Source organism: Haliotis rubra, unplaced genomic scaffold (genome assembly GCF_003918875.1).
Source record: "Haliotis rubra isolate DU_JTF1 unplaced genomic scaffold, ASM391887v1 Scf2, whole genome shotgun sequence".
Taxonomy (NCBI): Eukaryota; Metazoa; Mollusca; class Gastropoda; order Lepetellida; family Haliotidae; genus Haliotis; species Haliotis rubra.
Genome location: NW_025766002.1, coordinates 9,146,689 through 9,174,316, shown reverse-complemented (window position 1 = coordinate 9,174,316; position 27,628 = coordinate 9,146,689). Strand labels below are relative to the sequence as shown.

Genomic DNA, 27,628 nt, shown 5'->3' with positions numbered 1-27,628 from the left:
TCACGTGATGGAAAACAACAGAAGATGTGAGGTGGTTTATACAGTTACGGACAAACACGCCTGTGAGTATGCTTCCAGCTGAACTAATCCGGACTGATGCCGGTTTAGAGCCTTCCCATTGAGATATCATTCCGCAGTTTAACAGGAATACCCCTCTCAGTATACGGGCGTCCACCATTTCTTGTGTTATTTCCTTATAGCCGTGCAAAAGGCCCGGTAGCAACATGCACCTTTTTAACGTTTTTTTGGTATGATATTAATCTTTGATTGGGTATCGAACCAGCAACTTTATCATTCTCTGGGTAGGTGCTCCATCCACGTGGCCACGAAGGCGGTCTCAGCGATGAAGTCATGTAGATTCATTAAACTGACATCCTGAATGTATGTAAGACATTAAAGTGTTGAAGACATGAAACATTTATGGATTACAGCTTTTTTTTATTATTCTTAAAGACATTTCAGGTAAGTTACTTGCCCTTTGACGTATAATAACGGCATAACCTCTCACCAAGGTGTTCTGCACTGTTACTCAAAGTCAAACTTAATCAAACAATGGCTGTTGTTTACAACGTTCCACATGCTTACATTGCTGGCGAAAGAGTAAGCTACGTGTGTGGGATTTATCACATTGGGATATAACAAGGTGCAGGTTTGGGTAGGTGACTCTTTCAGACATTTTCCAATCATATACGCTATCTATGTTCGCCCACATCCCGGACACGAGGCGAGGACAACATTTAATCGACTCGGGCTGACAGATAAGATTATGACCAGAGTGTGGTTAAAACAGATGATAGTAGAATGGATTTCTTTTGTTCATTTGTTAAGTTCAGTGTTCTGTCGCAACTGTTGACCGACTCTTTTCGAGAAACAATTTCAAGGACTCGGGGTCACATGTAAGGTATGTTGAAGGGATGTTTGTTGTGTAATATTAGTCTTTATTACTCGCCCGTGGAAGATACTGCAGTGTAATATGTTACGGTAATATTACACTAGTGTAATATCGCTAGACCTATGACGCCATAATGGTTTACAGTTATGACGTCACAATGTTAATACCTCTGTCACAATGGCATTAGGCCTTGCTAGACTCGCGGGAAGCTGAGAGTCATCACATCGTAGGCAGTTTCTATCAATTTATGTTTCTATACTAATAAACAGAATACTAAACTCGCTTCAGTGAAATACCATTTATATTAAACTCGTGAAAGATTGAGTATCAAACTCGCTTTCTCTCGTTTGATACCAAATCATTAACTCGTTTAATAAAAATTGTATTACACGGAAGGTCGTTTAATATCTCTATATAGATATGTTCCCATCACTGTGATTGGTCTTCCCGCTAAATGCCGGGGTGGTCAGTCATTAAAGGTGTCGTCTTTCGTTTTGCAGATCTGCCTCCATTAGTCGTGCCAGGATTCCATTATCGTAGATTCGAGTCCCGGTTCGCTTGTGTTGCTAGGTTTGTCAGCACCATAACCGTGGATTTCGTCAACGTATTAAATAGGGGTGGGTATTGCAGAGAATATTCATATTGCGATATATTGCGATGCGAAAGCATGTATTGCGATATGCATTGCAATATATTGCATGAAGTATTTTTAAACAAAAAACTACTTATAATCGAGTTAATGCTTGATTTATAGAGCAAAAACACAACAAAATCACTATGCTTGATTAAGCTTTAATAACAAATTTTAATCATGATAAAATAAAAATGTGAATAATATTTGGCTCAAATGAAACAAGAAAATATCCGAAGATTTCCGAGTGTTACGACGTTTTCCGAATGCATGTCAAAATACCGGTTTTCGATCAGCGTATCGCAATACGTATCGTTTTCATGTCTGAACCGGTAAATACCGGTAAACCGGTTATATTGCCTAGCGCTAGTATTAAACATCTGAGACCAGCATCGCTTTGGAAATTACTTCCTCAACAAGCTGCCATTCCTTGATGTGACGGAAATACTGTTCACAAAGGGGAGTTAAATAAACTATATGAGTAAACAGGGCATGAATTTGGGTTTACGCCGCCTTTATCAGTATTCTGACGTCGGGGGGGACTCCAAGAATGAGCTTCACCTACTGTAACCTTGTAAGGAGTCGAATCCGAGTCCTTGGTATTATAGGACACTCATCATAATTGCACCTCTTCCAAAATAACTGTTGTCTTTTCTAATCAAGTATCACAAGCAGAGCAAATCTGGAATTCGTATTCACGATATAATGTGTGAGGACCGCAATGCTGCACAACAATAGCGGAGGACTAGTCCTCCCTTCCCGAATGCCAACCGGGACATACGGCCTTCAGTCACTGACCTAGACTGTCTCACATTCTAAACCTTAATTGTCCAAAATTCGTTCTTGAATCCGTTTGTTGGTATACAAACTTTTCACTATTTATTTCATTACATTTGGTTCAGCAGAAGGCATGTCTGTGAGCGTGATAGAGCCTCGTTTGTATGACGCCTTTTATTCGAAGTAAAAGGAATTATTAGACGTACCATAACAGAGATGCCATTCCCAAAGTGTTGCAAATAGTAGTTTCAAGGATCAAGGTTGGTAGTTTGACCATAAAATTAGCAGTCAACTAAATACTTAAAATCATTATGGATTCTGAGAAAGATAATATGACACTAATCAAGTGTGAAGCTTAAATTTCACATACCTTCAACGGCAGATTTTCAAGTTATAAGCATTTCATTTCTTCTTGTCATCTCTCTTTTTGGCGAAAATGTATTTAATCGACGAAATTATATGTTCTTGTCTATATATCCAAATTTTAATGAATTTTTTCAGATTTCGTAGAATTTCTAGTGCAATCGTATTGGTGTAGTTTGATGCTAAAATTCGTAGACTCCGATAAAAGCGTCACGGTTCGCACCTCTGCGTATCCGCTCACACATGTAGTATAGAACACACTCCCTTTCACAGCAGAATGGAAACTTTCACTTGCGAAACAGGGTTTCACGATTCACAAAGCGTTCGTAGCTCTACGTCATTCGTAATCCTATGATAAACTATAGAGTTACGATAGCTCGTAACGCTACGAATGCTTTGTGGATCGGAATCGAACCCGGGCCTTCGGCGTGACGAGCGAACGCTTTAACCACTATGCTACTCCCACCGTCTCCTCTCCCACATTAGGGCTGTGGGGTAGCCTAGTGGTTAAAGCGTTCGCTCGTCACGCCGAAGACCCGGGTTCAATTCCGCACATGGGTACAATGTGTGAAGCCCATTTCTGGTGTCCACCGCTGTGATATTGCGGGAATATTGCTAAAAGCGGCGTAAAACCAAACTCACTCACTCAGTCACTCTCCCACATTAAGCTGATATAATTGGAATAGTATTCAAAAGGGCGTTCACCTCAACTCACACAGTCACTGCTTTTAACCAGTAAAATTGTGATAACTAATACAAAGCAATAATGAAAAGGACAAATATTTTCATGCATAACGCGGTTACACTGTACTCTAGCCCATAGCTATATAACGTGACTAGATTGTGTACATTGTTATAAAAACCCATCGTCGCCATGCCTTCGTTCTCCGGCCTAGATTAGTTGGTTATCATGTATCTAACGTCTGACATTATGTCAAATGCCGAAATGTTATCGTTGCGTAACTCTTTTCAAATTATTCGCCGACCTCCTTGTTGTATGGGATAGAGTGTCTGTCTGCGGGCGGGCGGTTCGATGCTCATGGTTAATACCCCGTCATACCAAAAGACGCTGAAACATTGTACTTAATAGTTGTTATTGGACACCGAGAGTTTCAATAAAAACACCAGTAGGTAAGAATGTACATCGAGGCCACACTGGCCGAGAACAATGAAGGTTCTATGTAACAGTATGAACAATGAAGGTTGTATGCGTCAACAAATGAATACCTGCGCATGTGCAGCTTCTGCTGTAAGTGACTCACGTACCTGTGACAGAACAGCTACAGTCTTTGCCTCCTGAAAATAAATCAAGAAAAAACAAAATTATTTGTTTTCGAAGATTAATTGTGATCACGTGGTTACAATCAGGATCAGGGTGGTAAGTCATGGGACTGCGGTAGCTATATTTAGCAGCGTAAGAGCCAGCAAAGACTGAAGGAAATTGATTTCTGTGGGTGAGTGAGTGAGTTGGGTTTCACGCCGCTATGAGCAATATTCCAGCAATAGCACGGCGTGGGACTCCAGACTGACTGAGTTTGGTTTTACGCCGCTTTTAGCAATATTCCAGCAATATCACGGCGGGGGACACCAGAAATGGGCTTCACTCATTGTACCCATGTGGGGATTCGAACCCGGGTCTTCGGCTTGACGAGCCAACGCTTTAACCACTAGACCGCCCCACCACCCCACCACCCCCGGGGGACACCAGAAATGGGCTTCACACATTGTACCCATGTTGGGAACTATCATTCAGAGAGAGAGAGGCGACGTCACAATATGACTGACTTTTGCATTAACCCAGTAGTGAAACTGAAAACAAACAAACTTCAGTTTATGCTGTAAACTATATCCACAGGCAATCCATCCATCCATCCATCCACCCATCAGTCCGTCCGTCCATACAGACAGACAGACATACAGACAGACATACAGACATAAATACATAGTACACATACATATACTGACTGAGTTTGGTTTTACACCGCTGTTAGCAATATTCCAGCAACATCACGGCGGGAGACACCAGAAATGGGCTTCACACATTGTACCCATGTGGGGATTCGAACCCGGGTCTTCGGCGTGACGAGCGAACGCTTTAACCACTAGGCTACCCCACCGCCCCATACATACATATACAGTGAGTGCATGTTTAATTAGGTGCATCATTAAAAACTGTCCCTAAACATGTAACTATGCACACAAGATTTCATCCCACGCTTTCACTGTCTTATCTAGCTGTGAAATCATCTTTTTATAGAGCTATGCTTCTTTATGAGTTTTCGCTCGGTCTTTGAAAGACAGACCCTTCTGGATTAACATACAAACCAATGTTATTAATACTAATTATATGTCGAAAGACACCGCATGATACGATTTACTTCGATGAGTATCTGCTCTAAAAATAAAAAGAACAAAAGGTTAACACTTACTGAAAGTCATCAGTTCTTTATCCCTTTGGTATCTTTGGCAATTCCATCAGGCGTCCGTGGTATTTCAATGTCGGAGCTGAATCCTCCTTCCACCGAAGTAGAATCACGCATGCTAGGTTCGACTTATTTCTGTGATACCCGTATTTGTGAAGACAATTATGAGACGGGCAAATAATCGCTCTTTGTATCCCGCATCACGCTGTACATGCAAATTATGACTATCTGTCACAGCAAATTTTCGTCACTGGGAAAATTTTCTTGAGGTAACGGCTTTTTTATGATAGAATACCCATCAACGCGAAATAGTTCCTTTGATAAAGATATGGTTTCCTGTTAGTCAGACTGGATGTTAATTATCTGACAGTATAGACAAATGAGTTTTCCAGTTACACCCACTCACTACATCTTTCAGTCTGTGCCTACTGTCACCCCTCGCTCTCGCCGATGGAACCAGCATATCCATTATCCACGCAACCACGCGCTTATTCATCCATCTACCCGTTTATGTATCCTCGCCCTAACACGTATTGACCCATCTACCAACTTACTTATCAACCAACTCACACATTCATTTAATCTATCTATGAACTCATATCTTTCATCTACCCACTTACGAATCTATTTATTCATTTATCTTTCCACTTTTAACTAATCTATTCATCTACACACTTATCCACCATATAGTCACCCATGCACAGTTTATTCATCCATGCACTAATCTGTCCATCCACAGGGACACACGACATATCTCCTACTATTTATTCATCCATCCATCTTTTCATCTACCCCATCTATCCCTCCATCCACTCAATACCTAATCAATCAAATCACCTATCCTTCACTCAACTCATATACCTATCAATCAAATCACTTAACGTTCCATCCACGAATACATCTATCAATCTAATCACCTATCCTTCACTCAACTTACACATCTTTCAATCAAATCACTTATCCTTCAATCCACCCACATATCGGTCCATCAAATCACTCATCCTTCCATCCACCCACATATCGGTCCATCAAATCACTTATCCTTCCATCCACCCACATATCCGTCCATTAAATCACTCATCCTTCCATCCACCCACATATCGGTCCATCAAATCACTCATCCTTCCATCCACCCACATATCGGTCCATCAAATCACTCATCCTTCAATCCACCCACATATCGGTCCATCAAATCACTCATCCTTCCATCCACCCACATATCGGTCCATCAAATCACTCATCCTTCCATCCACCCACATATCGGTCCATCAAATCACTCATCCTTCAATCCACCCACATATCGGTCCATCAAATCACTTATCCTTCCATCCACCCACATATCGGTCCATCAAATCACTCATCCTTCCATCCACCCACATATCGGTCCATCAAATCACTCATCCTTCAATCCACCCACATATCGGTCCATCAAATCACTCATCCTTCCATCCACCCACATATCGGTCCATCAAATCACTTATCCTTCCATCCGCACAGATATCGGTCCATCAAATCACTCATCCTTCCATCCACCCACATATCGGTCCATCAAATCACTCATCCTTCCATCCACCCACATATCGGTCCATCAAATCACTCATCATTCAATCCACACACATATCGGTCCATCAAATCACTCATCCTTCAATCCACCCACATATCGGTCCATCAAATCACTCATCCTTCCATCCACACACATATCGGTCCATCAAATCACTCATCCTTCCATCCACCCACATATCGGTCCATCAAATCACTCATCCTTCCATCCGCACAGATATCGGTCCATCAAATCACTTATCCTTCAATCCACACACATATCGGTCCATCAAATCACTTATCCTTCCATCCACCCACATATCGGTCCATCATATCGGTCCTTCAATCCACCCACATAAATCAAATCACTTATCCTTCCATCCACCCACATATCGGTCCATCAAATCACTCATCCTTCCATCCACCCACATATCGGTCCATCAAATCACTTATCCTTCCATCCACCCACATATCGGTCCATCAAATCACTCATCCTTCCATCCACCCACATATCGGTCCATCAAATCACTCATCCTTCAATCCGCACAGATATCATTTATTCTACGATCCACCCACATATGGTAAATCAAATCACTTATACCCCCTTTCCCTCGTATATCTATCCCTCTTGCCCTTCCACCCATATCGACTTATCTAATCACCCCTCAATAAAACCAACCAACCAACCAACCACCCCCGTCCCTCGCGTCTACACAAGATGTTTTCTATGCATGAGTCACAACATATGTTTACTTCATCTGACACTCAGACAACCCTTGTTTGATATTCAGTACGTGGCATGTGCACGTAAACATGCCAGAACGTTTAACGAGCTCTTTTTGTATCCCTATTTGACCCGCGCGTGGCTGTTCCCGTTTCTGGACAGACAGACCCAGAAAGTGGCTGGATCTCGACAGGAACTCGTTCTACGGCCGCTCCCCAAAGCTCATTGTAATACCGGGATTTGTCCAGAAAGGAGGCCACGTAAATCGAGGTCAACATGCAGTGTGTATCTGCGTGATCCACTGGGCAGTTCTCGCGAGACAAAACTTGATACATCTGGACTAAATCGCCATATGTCAATGGTCAGTAAGTTGTATTTTACCGATAGTACATTCACCATATCAGTTGTATGATCCCAGGGAGTTGAGATTGATAATACGATGTGCCCGTGAGATTTACATCCAATGATCGAGGGGAAAAAATAACACCGCCTTGAGCATGTACTAGCTGCGTGAATATGTGCGCTATATAAATATATAATAATAATAACACAGAGAAGAATTATGAGCTATTTAATAATTATGTATTTCCTAAATACTGAGACCATTTTCAACATTAACTTTTCAGAAATCTTTACATTGATTTTCTTTGTTAAAATGAGGGGTATGTGAGGTTGATAATTTTCTGTCATCAGTACCCCTTTCTGGCATCAGTACCCCTTTCTGGCATCAGTAACCCTTTCTGGCATCAGTAAGCATCAGTAACCCTTTCTGGCATCATCAGTAACCCTTTCTGGCATCAGTACCCTTTCCCAGTAACCCTTTCTGGCATTCTGGCATCAGTAACCCTTTCTGGCATCAGTACCCCTTTCTGGCATCAGTAACCCTTTCTGGCATCAGTAACCCTTTCTGGCATCAGTAACCCTTTCTGGCATCAGTAACCCTTTCTGGCATCAGTAACCCTTTCTGGCATCAGTAACCCTTTCTGTGGCATCAGTGACCCTTTCTGGCATCAGTAACCCTTTTGGCATAAACTGGGCCAGTAACCCTCGGGCGGATCTGTTGAGTAAACTGGGCCAAAGTATGCGCGTCGACAATAGACGAGGATACGGTATAATCGAGATTATCTCTTCGAGTTGTCACCGTTATCTTCTTCACTGTGTATACGCCACAGAGAGACAATAACACCTGAATTAATGATAATATTCAAGATTAAAGTTTTATATAATTTAATGCAATGCGGGTTATGCCCTCGCTGAAATGAAACTTACTCGCGATCGGGTCGCAATTAGTTGTTAAATTGATGAGCAGTGAAGAGAAATTTTCATTCATTCATTCGCAATCGATTCGACCTGCTAACCCTTTTTTGATATCGTGATATAGTGGGAATGTTGCTAAAACCAACACTCACTAATACGGATTAACAACATTATGCATGACATGAATAATTAAGATGCATAGTGTGGCTCGCCGTATTGAACGTCAAGTTAATCTCACTTAGACACATTATTGCTGATATTATTATCAATGTGCGCATCTACTGTGTCACGTGACACGTGACACGTGACACGTGACACGTGATGTCATCGCTGTTTGATCTGGATTTCTCACATATAGTGAGGGTACAACAAACAGCGTGTTACTGTGTGTTGAGGACTTGCTGGATAATGCCGTAAGTGAAGCCTAGATACATTTCTACCCCCTTTAACTCGATACTACATTTTAGACGAATTACATTTAGGATACGACGGACCATATGCGCACTGTATCTGGTATCGATACTATCCCTGATTCGCAACACCGAGAGTTAATCTATTTGAGTTTTATTCGGGTTAACAAAGTTGATAAAAGTTTGATCTGGAAAATCGTTAGATTAAATCATATATGTTTTGACCTGAGTATTAAACAGTGATATTATATCTAAGTTTTCAAATTCAAACTTATCCTATTGTAATTGTAAAATCGTACCCGAACCACGTGAATGCTGATATTGATCACTGAAAGTAAAGATTTTTGAAGAAGTAGTAGTAAGTGCATGAGTGAGTGAGTTTTAAGCTTCTTTTAGCAATAGCCTGCAATATCGCAACTGGGGACACCAGACATTGGCTTCACACGTTGTATCTAAGCAAAAACTTGAACTCGGGTCTTCGGCCGACGAGCGAACGCATTAACCTTTGGGCTACCGTACCGCCTAAGAGTGAGTGAGTGAATATGGTTTTACGCCGCATTTAGCAATATTCCAGCAATATCACGACGGGCAGAAATGGGCTTCACACTTTGTACCCATGTGGGGAATCGAACCCGGGTCTTCGGCGTGACGAGCGAACGCTTTAACCACTAGGCTACCCCACCGCCCCCGTACCGCCTAAGAACAAGTAACACGTACGAGGAGATAGGCCAAGGTTATCCCTTGGTATTACTTATTGACCTCTCACGCCCTATACCACAGGGTTCCAGTGTGTGGTCAAGATTAGATTGTCATATTCGCATGGTGGGATTGTTAAAGGATGCCGCGTTAAGCAACAAACGAACGCTGCCATTTAAATGGTATGTTATGGATTACACTTTCCCATTAAAGTACACATTCTTGATCGGATGGGAATCAAATTAAAAATGTACAAGATTCAGAGAAAGTGTAACCCTAAATGTAACATATGTTACACCCGACCATTGCGAAAAAGGACATTGTGTATTCCGAACACTGACATTGTCGGGAGAATCGGTTAATGCAGGTGGATGCTGTAGAACAGGATATCTGTATCCTTTTCGACAACAACAAATATTCAGTGATTTATTTATACAATGTTCATCAATAACGCGTCTTTTTTCGACCAATGGAATCACTTTCGGCACATCACTCAGATTATTCTCTCGTGTGAATTCTCAAAACGTGACACTGAGAATATATCAAACACTTTTATCAACAATGAAGACATTTTCAAAAGCCTTAGGTAGCTGGATAATTAGTGAAGATATACTTCTTCTATACACGGACGTGCTAAATCAGGAACCGTGGTCACGCGAGGCCAGCGTTATGCCCCTGAGAATAAACAATAATGTTTAACTTTCCATTTAGAATTAGAAGTTTCCGGCGTCGTTTTGTATGATAGCTAATCGCATGGACACGATCCCCGGAAAGTTCAAATAACTGTATCGTCACATCTGGGTTTACTACCTCTCTAGATGTTATTCTGTGTTTATTCTTACCCGTGTACGTAGGTGGTACGTTACACTGTGACTCAGCGTTAATCGTGTCACATGCTATACATCAGGTTATATATTATGTTGCTTAAACTACAATTGTGTAGATACACAATCTTGTGATGCGATAAATGTATCTCGCGAATTTTTTCAAGTGGTATTTTTTACATTCTGAAAAAGTTGATAGTACAATATATATTTTCAGTTTTGTATATGTGAGATATAATTATGTAACACATGCAATAGTCATTGTTAGAATATATATTTACGCGGGAAATGTTTGAAGCATAACGAATTAGTTGGTATGGTATTTTGGCTTCATATGACATAAATAATAATAATAATTACATATCTCGTGGAACAGCTTTTTTCAAGCTTGGTGTGTCCAAGTGACTGTTTCATGTCGTCTTTACTTTTCGCCAGACGTTTTCACATTTTCTTTTTATTCAGGAGAGAACGGACAGACGGACAGCCAGAAAGACGAGCAGACCAACACTGGTTGATCCGTGATCAAGGTACAGTGAAGATTGGGATTAGAACTGGTCTTGTATGAGGCGACTAAAGGGGTCGTGTGGTCAGGCTCTCTGACTTGACTGATGCATGTGATCCCAGCTGGAAGATCGATGCTGATGATATCAATCACTGGATTGTCTGGTCAGGCTCGATTATTTACATACCACCGTCATACAGCTGTATGGATGGGACGATTCACCGATACATCGATACATCGTAATACATTTAAGTTTTCAAAACAGTTTTATCTTAAAAATGTTAAAGTACTTATTTAGATAAAAATACGCAAGTATGATAGAGTAACTTACTTGTTTATTACAATAGTGTTATTGTTATACACAAATACCTTGAAATAAATCACTTTAAATCATTAATACTGTGCCATTCTTTCAAGGTGTATATATGTATCACAGGTAAAATATCGCGATACGTATCGTATCGTGACATAGTGTATCGTATTATATTCGTATAACTGGAGTATTGCTGAGTGTGGCGTTAAGTACAAACAGACAAACAACCTTGTTTGATGTATTAACATCCATTGGTTTTAAACCTTCCCTACATCTCAGATCGATGCTCATGCTGTTGATCACTGGGTTGTCTGGTCCAGACTCGATTATTTACAGACCGCCGACATATAGCTGGAATAGTGCTGAGTGCGGCTTAAAACTAAATGCGTCACTCACTCACATAGCATGTATTAGTTTTCATCGTTGTGCAAAGCGGAATGTTTCAGGTGAAAAGGACACCTTCAATTATCAAGGCACATTGACGATACAACTATAATGCTTATAATCAGAATATGTGAATGTTTACAAAGTGGGTACGCGTCACTAACCAGTACGACACCTGGAGGATATGTCGATACCATGCTGATTCTATACAGTGAAGTGTGTGGGGGCGTGGTTACGTAACATCGGTATCAACAACACAGGAGATTTATCGTTGGTTATACAGACCACAATAGGTATATTTCAACTGGGATGGGCTGGGTCTTTGTTTGATTCGCTTAGTGAGTCTCGATTTATATTTGTGACGGTTGACAGGTACAGAATCACTGAACACGCTCTGTTGCTTTAAGGAAACACGTGTACTCCGGCTTACATTTACCACGTGGGTAACAGTTGAGGGTGGGAGGTGATGTCACATTCACAGGTGTATAAATATCCGCCTATCATCGAATCTTGTTTTATCGCCCAGATTTGGTCCAGCCAGTACAATTTACTCGTGTTTTCTTTCATATAGAGATTGACGGCGATAATGATATACAGCGGTCTGAAGCTACGCCCCCACAAGTTCGCTGTATATCAAGTGGGAACCCATTGAAAACACACTCCATAACTTGTCCCTTGCAGTCCAAACATACAATGGAACTCATTTCAAGCATCACGTTGGCGTTTGGAGTTCTCGGATTCAGTGCACTGGTCGCAAAGTGGACGCTGTCCAGAAGGAAGTTATCGCTACCCCCAGGGCCAACCCTCCTGACTGTTATACGAGATCTCTACAAAGCTGGTTTTTCGAATTCAGCCCATACTCAGTTTGAACAATGGGCTAGACGATATGGCGAATTGTTCTGTGTGTCGATCCCCGGACAGACCATTATTGTTATCAACTCCGTGCGAGTCATCCGCGAGTTGTTCTCCGGTACCTACAAAACTATCACCAATGACCGACCTCCTAGCTTTGTGGGCAAGTATGTGTTTCGAGGCTGCGGTATCACCTTCTCAAGTGCTGGAAAATATTGGAGAAAACTCAGGCAACTATTTCACTCGTCGGTAAACATGCATGTGGACGGGGGCATGAAGATTGAAAACACTCTTAGGTCCGAAATGAAGGTGACTCTCGGCGAGTTGAACATTCAAGCTGAATCTGGCACTGTGCAGCTGCATGAGATCATTTCCGATTATCTAATGAACGTCCTTCATATTCTTGTGAGTATGTTTGGATTTATCGCCATATTGATGACGTTTCTTTAAAACTAATTGTCCTCATATATATATGATATATATTGTATACGGGCGGCGGGAAAGCCTAGTGGTTAAAGCGCACGCTCGTCACGCCGAAGCCCCCGGTTCGATTCCGCACATGGGTAAAGTGTGTGATACCCATTTCTGGTGTCCCCCGCTGTGATATTTAGGGAATATTGCTAAAGGTGGCGTAAAACTAAACTCACTCACTCACTATAGTTTTTTATGCTTCTGTCGAGGGTAATACGGTCTGATGTACGCCTCTTTGTAGTAGTGTCACCCAACCGGTATAACACTACTACACAGATGCGTACATTAGACCGTATTTTACATGAAGGTATAAATATTCATTCTAGTACAATGTCATTCATGCAGTGTCACCAGAAATACTGTTGTTATGATGGCCTTGATTTAGCTCTCCTGGTTCTCGTTACGGCTGGTGTCCCGCCGCCGCGATATTGCTGGAATATTGCTGAAAGCGGCGTAAAACTAAACTCACTCACGCACTCTCGTTATGGGTTTTGAACGCCGTCTGTTGGCCCGACCGTTAGCACTGTACCTCTTCTAATCTACAGAACTAATCATTACTATTTTCATATGACAAGGTCAACATGCTCCAGGTTATACTATTTACACATTTTGAAAACACTCCCAATGGCCTAAGTAACAGTTTGTGATAAGCCCAGCTTTCCCGTTAAACTCTTCTCTGCAGTACCTGGGTGAGGTGAGGTGAAATTGGGTTTAACGTCGTGCTTGAGAATATTTCGCTCATATGACGACGTGCATGCGTGTGTATGGGTATGTGCGGCTGCTTGTACTAGCCCAGACTGAAGCTGGTTTTATAGTGCTAGTCTCACTGAGATACCATGCCGCAGTGAAGCATGAATACCCCACTCAGACACATTATACTGACTCCGAGCCGACCAGTCCTTGTTGTACCCATTAATGCCGAGCGCAAGGCAGGGACCAACAAGTACCATATTTTAACGTCTTTTGGTATGACGCGGTCGGGGATCGAACCCGCGACCTTCCGCTCTCCGGGCGGACGCTCTAACCACTACACCACGGAGGCGCACCTATTAGTACCTATTGCTTATGTTTCGGACGATGTTCATGAGAATCTCTTCTCAGATGACCTCATGTTCAGAAAATGGTGTTTATTGTCAGTTAAATATCCAGTTTTGTCTACCATATACGTATTGTGCTTTAAATATACTACCCATCAAAAGTTTAGACTCACTAGTGTAAATGTAGCCACTTACTTCAGTCAACTGATCTTAACTAGATTTTGCTAAATATTCCATAATATTTAAAGGTACTGTAAAAACATGCACTGATGTATTGTAAAACAAATTCGTTACGTCGAAAAAATAATTTTCGTGAGTTCAATAAATCATGAATCTCAGTGAAAATTGGCGAATTCTTAACAAAACTGTACCAAAACACCAAAACGCAGCTGTTCACATGCACAATATTTGCACATGCTTTTCAGAAAATTGATGCATGATCCTCGTGCAATTCATCTGTATAATGTTTGCGGATGGTTCCCCTAAGTTAGTGGAGAAATTCATCTTCGATGTAACCGTATATATCCATAACATTATAGTGAGTGCTTTATGTGAGTCTAAACTTTTGATGGGTAGTATGTTTACATTTTCTAAAACGACAAGGTATCCACTTTTGAAATAAGCATGGTGAAATATTGCTAAAAGCGGCGTAAAACCACACTCACTCGCTCATTTTCGGCAAATTCCTGGATTCATTCGTAGTTCGCGCAATCTCAAATTACTCGCCCTTGATGTTTGTTAAAATTTCACCAACCCGTCAGACAGCCAGACATGAAAGAGTACATGGGTAAGGGTGGAACACGTACCGCTGTGCTACGGCCATCGAACCTGGGTTGAAACTCGCATTCTGACTCTTTTTGAAACCGAATAGTTTTGAAAGCTGGCTTATACAATTCAAGGACGGGGAATCCGAGATCGCGATAGATCCAGAGGGTAGTGTAGGTTACCCGAAATGCGAGCTCTCAAGATATAGAGGTACCAGTTAACAACGTTTCAGTGAATACAATAACATTAAGTGCAATCAGATAGAACTCAACTCCATTCATCCTCGAGATAGCCATCTATTGTTGTGTATCTTTGATTCCATTCCATTCCGTCCACACCCTTCCATTTGTACAGTTTGATTCCTTGTGTTTGTCCCATTCCATTCTTGTCTTTTTCATTCCATTTTCCATTGTTGTGTATGTCCCACCACATGCATTCCATTTTCCGATTGTTGTGTTCCGTCCCATTCCATATCCAGTTTGATTGTTGTGTATTCCACATCTTCATTACGTTCCAGTTTGATTGTTGTATTCGTGTCCATTACCATTATGTTCGAGTTTGATTGTTGTGTTTGTCCACCCACATGTACAGTTGTGATTGTTGTATTGCTGTTGTGTCCATCCCCATGTCCAGTTTGATTGTTGTAGTATGTCCCACCTTCATGCACAGTTTGGATTGTTGTGTTTGTCCACCCTGTTTCCAGTACATGTGTTTGTGATTGTTCCAGTTGTCCATGTTTGTCCACCACATGTACACAGTTTGATTGTTGTTATCTCCATGTTGGTCCAGTTTGATTTTCAGTGTTGTGTTGTCCTTCCATTTTTCATGTTGTGTTTCCATGTCCATTGTCGTTGTCCTTTGTCGGTGTGTCCACATGTACATTTTGATTGTTGTGTTTGTCCATGTTCACATGTGTGTTCCATTGTGTTGTTGTTTGTCCACATGTACAGTTTGATTGTTTTGTATGTCCATGCTCATGTTCAGTTTGTGGGATTGATTGTGTTTGTCCATCCATGTTCCGGATTCGATTGTGTGTTAGTCCTTCATGTTGTTGTGTTTGTTCATGTTTTGATTCCTCCCATCCACATGTTTGGATTCATTGTGTTTGTCCCATGTTCCATTGTTCATTCCGTACAGTTCGATTGTTGTGTATGTCCCACCTCATGTTCCAGTTTGATTGTTGTGTTCGTCCCCCTCCATGCTTCAGTTTGATTGTTGAGTTTGTCCCACCCACATGTCATTCCGTTGATTTTGTCCATTCTCATCCACCATGTACAATTTGATTGTTGTGTTTGTTCCATCCATTCCGGATTTCCATTTGTTGTCCATTTGTCCACCCTCCATTTCATCCATTCTTCTTCCATTTGATTCCATCATTTATCCTGTCCATTTGTCCATTCCACATTGATTCCATGTTGTCCCATTTTCAGTTTATTGTCACAGTTTGTCCATATTTGGATTCAGTTGTGTTTAATCCACCCTTCTTCAGTTGATTCCATTGTGTTCCACCCATCCTTCAGTTGTTGTGTTCCATTCCTTCCATGTACCAGTTCGGATCATTGTGTTCTGTCCCATGTCCATGTACCATTTGATTGTTATGTATCCACCTTCCTTCTTTCAGTTTGATTGTTGTGTGTCCACATATTTGGCGTTTTGTCCAGTTGTTGTGTGTGTCCATGCTTCAGTTGTTGTGTTTGACCTTCATGCTTCAGTTTGTGTTTGTCCACATGTTCAGATTGTGGTGTTGTGTTGTCCATATTCATGTCTCCAGTTTGGGATTGTTGTGTTTGCCTCCCGTATTCCGTTCCGATCATGTGTGTTTGTCCACATTTCCAGTTGTGTTGATTGTTGTGTCGGTTATCCATCCCATTATTTCAGTTGGTCAGTGGGATTGTCACATGTGGTTATGTGTTTGTTCCTCCACATGTACAGTTTGATTGTGTTGTCCATATTGGGTTGTGTTCACTGTACAGTTTGATTGTTGTCCCTGTCCACACCGTTCAGTTGTACAATTGTGTCCATGTTCGGTTGTGTCTGTCAATTCCATGTCCATTCCTCCAGTTCGATTCCAGTTGATTGATTATTTGTCCCATTCCATTCCATGTGATTCGATCCATTTCAGTTGATTGTGTTTGTCCATGTTCCACATGTTGTGGATTCCATTCAGTTGGTGTTTGTCTTGGGATTCCATGTTGTGTTTGTCCATGGATTGTTCCGGTTGTTGTGTTTGTCCATGTCCATGTTTGTCAGTTGTCGGTGGCCTGGCCATGTGTGGGTTGTGCCAGTTCAGTTGTCCTCCACATGTGTCCATCCATGCCACCGTTGTTGGGTTGTCAGTTCCTTGATTTGGTTGTTCCTGTCCACATGTTCCAGTTTGATTGTTGTGTATGTCCACCATGCAGTTGTTTGTCCATGTAAGTTGATTGGGTTGTCCAGTTATGTCCCATCTGTCCATGGTTCGGATGTGTGTTTCCGTCCATGTTCCAGTTTATTGTTGTGTTGTCCATGTTCGAGTTGATTGTGTTTGTCCCACTCCATGTGCAGGTTGGATTGTGTGTGTCCCATTCCATGCATTCAGTTTGGATTTGTTGTGTTCTGTCCACCCCAAGGCATTCGTTTGATTTGTCCGTGTGTGTCCACTCTCACATTCAGTTTGTTGTGTTTGTCCCATCTCATGCACAGTTGTTGCAGTGTATGTCCACCCACATGTTCCAGAAGTTTGATTGTTGTGTTGTCCATGTTCCAGTTGATTGTTGGGTTCGTCCACCTTCATTCCAGTTGTCTGATTGTTGTTCCTCCTTCCGTTGGGTACATTCCATATTGTTGAGTCCATGTTCCGGATTCCATGTGTGTCATTTTGATTGTTGTGTTTGTCCACACATGTACAGTTTATTCCAGTGCTTGTCCACATGTACACAGTTTTATGTTGTGTTTGTCTTCCACATGTGTTTCAGTTGTTGTGTTGTCCCACCTACATGTACAGGTCTTTATTATTTCCTCACACATGTATGTTTCATTTGTTCCGGTTGTCTTGTCTCCATGTTCAGTTTGGTTGTTGTGTTGTCCATGCATGTATTGCTTCTGGTTGTTCCATTCCGGTTTGTCCATATTGTACATGCTTGATTGTTCTGTGTTGTCCTTCCACATGTTCAGTTTAATTGTTGTGTGTCCATATTCATTGGTCATCCATGCCTGGATTGTTGTGTCTGTCCACCCACATGTATAGTGGGATTGGTGAGTTTGTCAGGACCCATGTTCCAGTTGATTCTGTATGTCCCAACCACATGTACATTCCATCCATGTTGTGTTTGTTCCACCTTTCATGTTCCATGATTGTTCAGTTTGTTGTCCACACCCTTCCAGTTTGATTGTTGTGTTTGTCCACCCTTCTACAGGTTGATTATTTAATATTCCGGTTGTTCCACCTCATGTTCCATTCGATTGCTTGTGGTTTGTCTCCACCATCTTCAGTTGTCATGTTTCGTTCCTTCTTCCGATTGTTGTGTTTGTCACCATGTACAATGCTTCCGAGTTCGGTTGTTCTGTCCACCTGGCTTCACCCATTACGTTGTTGTTTCATTGTTCATTGATTCCAATCCATCTTCCAGTTGATTTGTTCCATTTGTCCTCCTACATTCAGTTATGATTCCACTGTGTGTATGTCCATCTCTAATGTACACAGTTGTGATTGTTGTGTCCTGTCCTCATGTACTGTTTGATTATGGTTATCCCACTCCATGTTCCAGCTCTTGATTGTTGTGTTCCCACCCTCATGTACAGTTTGGATTGTCCATGTTGTTCCAATCTCATGTACAGCTTGGTTGATTGTTGTGTTTGTCCACCCCCATGTTCCAGCGTTCCGGTTGTAGTGCCTGTCCATATTTCATGTGTTGTTGTGTTGTCCATATTTGTGTTCCAGTTGTTGTTCATGTGTCCATGCCTGATTGTTGTGTTTGTCCACATCTGATTGTTTTTCCATTCCAGTTGATTGTTGTGTTCCCGTCCATGTTGTTGTCCATGTTGTGTTCCACATGCCAGAGTTTGATTGTGCCAGGCAGTTTGTTCCACCCACATGAATGTGCCATTGTGTTGTCCATGTTCAGGTTGTTGTGTTTGTCGATTTCCGTAAAAGAAGTTTGTTGTGAGTTTGTCCATGTGTCACAGTTTGATTGTCGTGTGTTCCGGTTGTTTGATCCATGTGTTCAGTTTGATTGTTGTGTTTGTCCCATCTTCAGTACAGTTGGATTGTTGTGTTTGTCCACCTGTACATTTTCCTTAATTTCCGATTTTGTCCATGTGTTCGTGATCCATTTTGATTCGTTGTTGTGTTGTCCATGTCCAGTTTGATTGTGGTTGTAATCCATATTCCAGTTGATTGTGTGTAGTTTTGTCCCACCCATTACGTACAGTTTGATTCGGTGTGTATGATCCATCTGTTCCATGATTGTTGTGTTTGTCCATTGTTGTGTTGTCCAGTTGGTTGGTCGTTCCAGCCCATGTTCCAGTTGGTCGTGTGTTGTCCATGCTCTGATTTGTACAGTTTGATTGTTGTGTTTGTCCCACCCACATGTACAGTTTGATTGTTGTGTTTGTCCCACCCACATGTACAGTTTGATTGTTGTGTTTGTCCCACCCTCATGTACAGTTTGATTGTTGTGTTTGTCCCACCCTCATGTCCAGTTTGATTGTTGTGTTTGTCCCACCCACATGTACATGTACAGTTTGATTGTTGTGTTTGTCCCACCCACATGTACAGTTTGATTGTTGTGTTTGTCCCACCCACATGTACAGTTTGATTGTTGTGTTTGTCCCACCCACATGTACAGTTTGATTGTTGTGTTTGTCCCACCCACATGTACAGTTTGATTGTTGTGTTTGTCCCACCCACATGTACAGTACAGTTTGATTGTTGTGTTTGTCCCACCCACATGTACAGTTTGATTGTTGTGTTTGTCCCACCCTCATGTGTACAGTTTGATTGTTGTGTTTGTCCCACCCTCATGTACAGTTTGATTGTTGTGTTTGTCCCACCCTCATGTACAGTTTGATTGTTGTGTTTGTCCCACCCTCATGTTACAGTTTGATTGTTGTGTTTGTCCCTCCCACATGTACAGTTTGATTGTTGTGTTTGTCCCACCCATGTATGTTACAGTTTGATTGTTGTGTTTGTCCCACCCACCCACACAGTTACAGTTTGATTGTTGTGTTGTCCCACCCTCATGTACAGTTTGATTGTTGTGTTTGTCCCACCCACATGTACAGTTTGATTGTTGTGTTTGTCCCACCCACATGTACAGTTTGATTGTTGTGTTTGTCCCACCCACATGTACAGTTTGATTGTTGTGTTTGTCCCACCCACATGTACAGTTTTGATTGTTGATTGTTGTGTTTGTCCCACCCTCATGTTTACAGTTTGATTGTTGTGTTTGTCCCACCCACATGTACAGTTTGATTGTTGTGTTTGTCCCACCCTCATGTACAGTTTGATTGTTGTGTTTGTCCCACCCACATGTAGTTTGATTGTTTTGATTGTTGTGTTTGTCCCACAATTATCCTTCATGTTCATGACAGTTTGATTGTTGTGTATAAGCGTATAATCGCATTTTTTTGTGTATAACATTTTGCAATCAACAGACATCATAACATGTAATGTGTGTTCAAGTATCACACCTGCCTGTCTGTGGAATTACATAATGTGACAGAGACCGAACTCGGGCCATAAATCAATGCGTTTTGTTTATGGTGTATAGCCTGATTGGTGTTAAGTTCAAATTGCATGTGGTCAGTGATCGCAGTTGTGTATTGAATATTGTCATTAGCAGACAGGCAGGCAGACACACAGGTGTCAATAAAACAAGACATTGAGCTTTGTCTGTGACAGCGACATATCTATATCACAGTTAGAAATTGTGTCAACGCTAAATAATAGCATTGCTTTTAAGTATCGAACTGAGAAAGTGACTCGGTAAGAAGAACGTGTGGTGAAATAGACAAATGAAATTATATAAACAGTTTATTTACTGTCATAAACATATAAAAGCTCGCGCCTGTGAGATATCAACAAAACATTAGGAAAATAGCTCACACCAAAGCCTTCACCTTAACTACATGGCGTCCTGTAAGGTGCAGCCATGTAGAATAATACATTAACATTATGTGTTCCTTATATTTGTTAAAAAAGGTACTCTCTGAAATATAAATATAATGGTTTTGGGTGTTTAAGTGCTTATTACGTGATTGAAATAGGTAGTTTTAACAAATATTTAAACAAGAAAAAATTGTGTCCAGGGACACGGATGCCCCCGCTGCTGTAGGAAGAGTTCACACATTCAGGGTCCCACTGAAGTACTTGAAAACACTAATAAACAATGTGTTGAGGGGGCAGATAACACAACCCATTATCATATAAAGATCAATAATTGAACAAAATTCACGTACAAGTTCAATAAACATCTATGCAACTATGACATGCACACCTTTCAAAACCCAATGAAACACACGTATAAGCTTAATCAATTCTGTTGAGCAGTTTTTGTGGGGAAGTGGATAGACCTAATCCCCTATTTCACTGTCATCAGAGAGAAATTTATCTAAGTTCAATTGTCTCTAAACTTACAAAGAAATAATAAAATACAAAAACAAAATATGAGATGCACACCATTAGAGTCCCAAGAAAGCTCATGTATAAGTTCATTGAATTCCACAGAGCGTTTTTTGTGGAGAAGTGGATAGAGTACATTCCCTGTTTCGTGCGGACGGACGGACGGACAGACGTACGGACGGACACGGAGGGTAACCCTATATGCCCCCAGCCTTATATGGTGGGGGTATAACAACTATATTTTGCCCAACTGGGCCTTTTAATTTGGTCATCTAATCATTATACAAAATACCATTTTCAGGTAAAAATAACATATATGTGCATATTAACAACAAATTTAGAAACATGTTATAACTTACGTCACAATTTCCTCTCCTGTAAACTCATCTATATTCGGATGATTTTACAAAAAATGTTTAAAACAAAAGTTGGAAAAAACGATAGCCATAGAATACCTAACAATGAAATTTTAGTTGTGTTCAAACTACGAAATAAACGCCAAAAACCGTTTTATTTCTATTTCCGTGAGTCCTTTAATCCGGACCGGATTTATGACGTAATCCGGATTTATGAAGTTTATGTGTAAAAGGTTTTAATTCGTGTACGACGATGACATTAATGCATGTCTATCTAACATCCTTGATAACCTCGTCCTGTCACTGAATCTATGTCAAAGTACTGTTACGCACAAGGGTCAACCGCCTACAACGACCCAGTTGGATAATTTTGGAACTGTTGTTGTTGCAACAGTTCCAAAATTATCCAACTGGGTCGTTGTAGGCGGTTGACCCTGTGTAATAGTATTAATAAATCTGTTCAAGCTGCCTTCTATATTTTTCACAGAGGAAATAGATGGCAGCTTGAACAGATTTACATTACAGTATTATAATATTTTGTATTATCTGTTGATAAGCTTAGCTTAACCAATGATAAAAAGCCTTGCTTAACTATGTGCACACAATATTTATTCAGCTGATCAAAGCCGTTGATTTGCCAAGCCGACCGTTTGGCATATAAATATTGCGTTGGCGTTGGCGTTAGCAGGGGCGGTGGAGGTGGCGGTGGAGGTGGCGGTATAGCCAGGGGATTTCAATGGATGGAAATCCGTTCTGGATGTTTTATAACCACGTTGGTGTTAAAAACCAGGGTGCACTATAAACCGACTTAATTTTAAAGGCCATTTATGCCACGGGTGAGTGAGTGAGTATGGTTCTACGCCACTTTTAGCAATATTCCAGCAATATCACGGCGGGGACACCAGAAATGGGCTTCACACAGAGTGCCCATGTGGGGAATCGAAACAGGGTCTTCGGCGTTACGAGCGATCGCTTTAACCACTAGGCTACCCCACCGCCCACGTAAACATAGCTGAAAGACATGACCATACGATAATAGTTTATGACAGACACTTCTGTAGTACTGGTTAGGTCCCAGTCGTCAGAGGCACTGCTGTTCTATGTGCAGAATTGTCTCCCTTGGATCGTACGACCATATTTTCGAACCCCAGATTCACCCTGATCGTAATACCTTTGTTTGACAGCAACATATGGTAGTTTTCTAACTTTAATTCACAATGCGCTTTCCTGCAATGTGAATCTTACAAGCGACTGAAATGCTGTCTCTGACCATACTTTTGTTGCCGTTTAGCTGACTGGTGAACGCCCCTTGCCTGGCAGTGACAACATCGCCATCATGAGAGAGATGGACGACCTCCTCAACAGGTCCTTGGGCATCGATCAAGAGTCCGTTCTGACCAATCTACCCTTTCTCCGGCATCTCCCAAACAGCTATGGCCGTCGCTGGAAAAGGATTGAGGCGACCAGGGCCAAGCTTACCAAACTGTTCTTCACCGACTATAAGGTAGGAACAGATAGAAATTATCCTCTGAGTAACTGACCACACTACAGGAAGAATAATAACTGTTTGAACCCGAGATGTTACTTAAATACACAAGCCTACATTAAACATATATATGTTACGGGGAATGTGTGAAATCAGGGATTTCATGTAATCCTTAAAAGAGTCAGTGATTTCGTGAAATCACTGTGACCCCCAGGGATTTCATGTATTCTCCAAATCTCAAGGGATGTAAGGAAGTTACTGAAGTATTGGCCTCTCCCCACACACAGACACAACACACACTCTTCCCCTAAGGTACGATGTTTGAAGCGTATCTCTAGTGCCCCCTTCTGTCTCAAAACTGGAATGTTGATAGCATGTACATGCATCCTCTAACTCATTTGAATCCACTGTACGAGAGGGGCGTGTAAGCAACAGTTCATTACGTGTTTAGGTGAACTTCCGGTCCGGAGATGGTGTCTTAGATAGGTTTCTGGAAGAGGCCTCCAAAGAAGACTCCCCGGTGACGAAAGATGACGTCCTTGCCCTCATCTTCGAACTGGTGGCTGCCGGTAGGTGTTACGATGTACTTGCGTCAGTTGCATGCACACTGGAATGGTTTTACACAATTTTGGTTTCTTTTGATTTATGTCGCCGTCAGCGATGTTGCAGCTTTATCGCGGGTAATGGAGTATGGACCACTCGTCCCAGCTTGTGATATCATAAACACATCTTCGAGTTACGAGGATTGAATGTGTGTAGGGTACGTGGTGTCTATGTCCACCCTGTATACTTATCTTACTTTGTGTACTTCCTGTAGGGTACGTGGTGTCTATATCCACCCTGTGTACTTATCTTACTTTGTGTACTTCCTGAAGGGTACGTGGTGTCTATATCCACCCTACATACTTATCTTACTTTGTGTACTTCTTGTAGGGTACGTCGTGTCTATATCCACCCTCCATACTTATCTTACTTTGTGTACTTCTTGTAGGGTACGTCGTGTCTATATCCACCCTGCATACTTATCTTACTTTGTGTACTTCCTGTAGGGTACTTGGTGTCTATATCCACCCTGCATACTTATCTTACTTTGTGTACTTCCTGTAGGGTACGTGGTGTCTATATCCACCCTGTATACTTATCTTACTTTGGGTACTTCTTGTAGGGTACGTCGTGTCTATATCCACCCTCCATACTTATCTTACTTTGTGTACTTCCTGTAGGGTACGTGGTGTCTATATCCACCCTGCATACTTATCTTACTTTGTGTACTTCCTGTAGGGTACGTGGTGTCTATATCCACCCTGCATACTTATCTTACTTTATGTACTTCCTGTAGGGTACGTGGTGTCTATATCCACCCTGCATACTTATCTTACTTTGGTGTACTTCCTGTAGGGTACGTGGTGTCTATATCCACCCTGTATACTTATCTTACTATTTACTTCCTGTAGGGTACGTGGTGTCTATATCCACCCTGCATACTTATCTTACTTTGTGTACTTCCTAGGGTACGTGGTGTCTATATCCACCCTGCATACTTATCTTACTTTGTGTACTTCCTGTAGGGTACGTGGTGTCTATATCCACCCTGTATACTTATCTTACTTTGGGTACTTCCTGTAGGGTACGTAGTGTCTATATCCACCCTGTATACTTTATCTTTGTGTACTTCCTTTAGGGTACGTGGTGTCTATATCCACCCTGTATACTTATCTTTCTTTGTTTACTTCCTGTAGGGTACGTAGTGTCTATATCCACCCTGTATACTTATCTTACTTTTTACTTCCTGTAGGGTACGTGGTGTCTATATCCACCCTGTATACTTATCTTACTTTGTGTACTTCCTGTAGGGTACGTGGTGTCTATATCCACCCTGCATACTTATCTTACTTTGTGTACTTCCTGTAGGGTACGTAGTGTCTATATCCACCCTGTATACTTATCTTACTATTTACTTCCTGTAGGGTACGTGGTGTCTATATCCACCCTGCATACTTATCTTACTATTTACTTCCTGTAGGGTACGTGGTGTCTATATCCACCCTGTATACTTATCTTACTTTGTGTACTTCCTGTAGGGTACGTAGTGTCTATATCCACCCTGTATACTTATCTTACTTTGGGTACCTCCTGCAGGGTACGTAGTGTCTATATCCATCCTGTATACTTACCCTCCTTTGTGTACTTCCTGTAGGGTACGTGGTGTCTATATCCACCCTGTATACTTACCTTATTTTGCGTACTTCCTGTAGGGTACGTGGTGTCTATATCCACCCTGCATACTTACCTTACTTTGTGTACTTCCTGTGGGGTACGCGGTGTCTATATCCACCCTGCATACTTATTTTATTTGGGGGGGGGGGGGGGGGTAGCCTAGTGGTTAAAGCGTTGGCTCGTCACGCCGAAGACCCGGGTTCGAATCCCAACATGGGTACAATGTGTGAAGCCCATTTTTGGTGTCCCCCGCCGTGATGTTGCTGGAATATTGCTAAAAGCGGCGTAAAACCAAACTCAGTCAGTCTTACTTTGGGTACCTCCTGCAGGGTACGTGGTGTCTATATCCACCCTGTATACTTATCTTACTTTGGGTACCTCCTGTAGGGTACGTGGTGTCTATATCCACCCTGAATACTTATCTTACTTTGGGTACCTCCTGCAGGGTACGTGACGTCCAAGTCCACCCTGCTTGGTATGATGCTGATGATCCTCCACAGACCGGACATCCAGCAGAAGCTTCAGAAGGAGATCAGCGAGGCCATTGGGGACAGGGTACCTAGTCTGAAAGACCATATGAACACGCCTTACTTTGATGCCTTTTTATTTGAAATGATGCGATACACGAGCCAGCTCCCTTTGGGGTTACCACACATGATCAGAGAAGAGATCGAATACAATGGATGCCGTATCCCAGAAAAGTCTATGGTAAGCATGGTGTATGGTTCCTCACATAAATGACCTATTTCTTTCGCTTGAATATTGCTAAAGCGGTGTAAAATCAAACTCACAAACTATACTAGCTCTGTCAAGTCAAACATTAACTTAAATATTGCTGCTGTCGTCTTTTAATGGGGGTTGTAGGGTAGCCGATAGGTTAAAGCGTTCTCTCGACCCGGGTTCGATTCCCCACATGGGTTTTATGTGTGAAGCCTATTTCTGGTGTCCCCCGCCGTGATATAGCTGGAATATTGTTAAAAGCGTCGTGAAACTAAACCCACTCGTCTTTCAATACAATTCAGCAAATGCTAAACTAATAATAGTTTTAATGAATATGACTGAAATACTGCCTATGTAACTCACTCACTCACTATCACAAATGATGGTCCTCTGTGGTTTTAGCTCCTACCGAACCTGTACTATATGAACCATGATCCCACCCAGTGGAAGGAGCCATGGCAGTTCCGTCCAGAGAGGTTCCTGGAAGAAGATGGGAGCCTCGTCAGTCCTCTTAATGATGCCAGACAAAAGTAAATCCTAAACGTCCTCACCAGAAAAAAAAGTCTTGATTTGTTTGCTTAAACAGAATCAGTTATGCGTAAAAAAATAGTTCTGAAAAGTGTATGAATGGGACTTTAGGTGTTCAGAAAAAGGGTTAGCATGTACTGTTGCATTTGTACCGAAGGTTACCTGCACAATAAACCTTGAAAACTCACTCACTCACTCATATTTCTAATACAGAAATAATTGAAAAATAATATTGAAAAAAGTATATGTTCAAATTAAGACGATTGAACCTTTTAACTAGCAGGTGTCAGGATAATATTTTGCATGTTTTGATAAAAGCATCATTTGTTCCAGGTTTGTGCAGTTCGGGATAGGGAAGCGCAGCTGTCCAGGACAGAACTTTGCTCGGTCACGAATCTTCATGTTCATTGCTTCGATTTTTCAAGAATTTGACATATTACCCCCCGACGACGAACCCCTCCCGTCCTGCAACCCCGCCACCTGGGAACCCGGCCTCATTCTGATGCCAAAGTACGTGCGTTGTAAAGTACGCCGTAGGCAAACTGTACCTGCGCAAACAGAATGATCAGTTTCCTTCCTTCCGGTTCGTCTATTCTCACGAAGTCTCCACGGACTCAAAACGCACTCAGCAATATTCCAGCTATATGGCAACGTTCTGTAAATAATCGAGTCTGGACCAGACAATCCAATGATCAACAGCATGAGCATCGATCTACGCAATTGGGAGCCTGCGAGCCTGATCACCCGATCCCGTTAGTCGCCTCTTACGACAAGAATGGGTTGCTGAAGATCAATTCTAACCCGGATCTTCTCGGGTTCCCGTCATGATGTCACCCTCAGACACGCTTGTTTCACTATTG

General features: G+C 41.8%; 1 protein-coding gene across 2 annotated transcripts; it reads left to right on the top strand.

Moving 5' to 3' along the window:
* The first annotated feature begins 785 nt into the window (after positions 1 to 785).
* On the top strand, positions 786 to 27,628 carry LOC124275489 (farnesoate epoxidase-like). 2 transcript variants are annotated; one of them, XM_046711072.1, is made up of 8 exons: positions 786 to 901; positions 10,999 to 11,063; positions 12,307 to 12,992; positions 23,109 to 23,321; positions 23,755 to 23,872; positions 25,966 to 26,228; positions 26,643 to 26,770; positions 27,102 to 27,628. In XM_046711072.1, exons 3-8 carry the CDS (start codon positions 12,429 to 12,431, stop codon positions 27,331 to 27,333), a joined length of 1,518 nt encoding a protein of 505 aa, XP_046567028.1. In that variant the 5' UTR covers positions 786 to 901; positions 10,999 to 11,063; positions 12,307 to 12,428; the 3' UTR covers positions 27,334 to 27,628. The 2 variants fall into 2 exon arrangements, with proteins under 2 accessions (XP_046567028.1, XP_046567027.1); XM_046711071.1 differs by lacking the exon at positions 786 to 901 and adding an exon at positions 7,603 to 7,710.

Bases quoted from the DNA above. Each gene is read 5' to 3' on its own strand.
- LOC124275489 (XM_046711072.1), top strand. From the start codon at position 12,429: ATGGAACTCATTTCAAGCATCACGTTGGCGTTTGGAGTTCTCGGATTC. The intron at 12,993-23,108 runs GTGAGTATGTTT...GTTGCCGTTTAG, and splicing joins TGAACGTCCTTCATATTCTT to CTGACTGGTGAACGCCCCTT. The intron at 23,873-25,965 runs GTAGGTGTTACG...TACCTCCTGCAG, and splicing joins CTTCGAACTGGTGGCTGCCG to GGTACGTGACGTCCAAGTCC.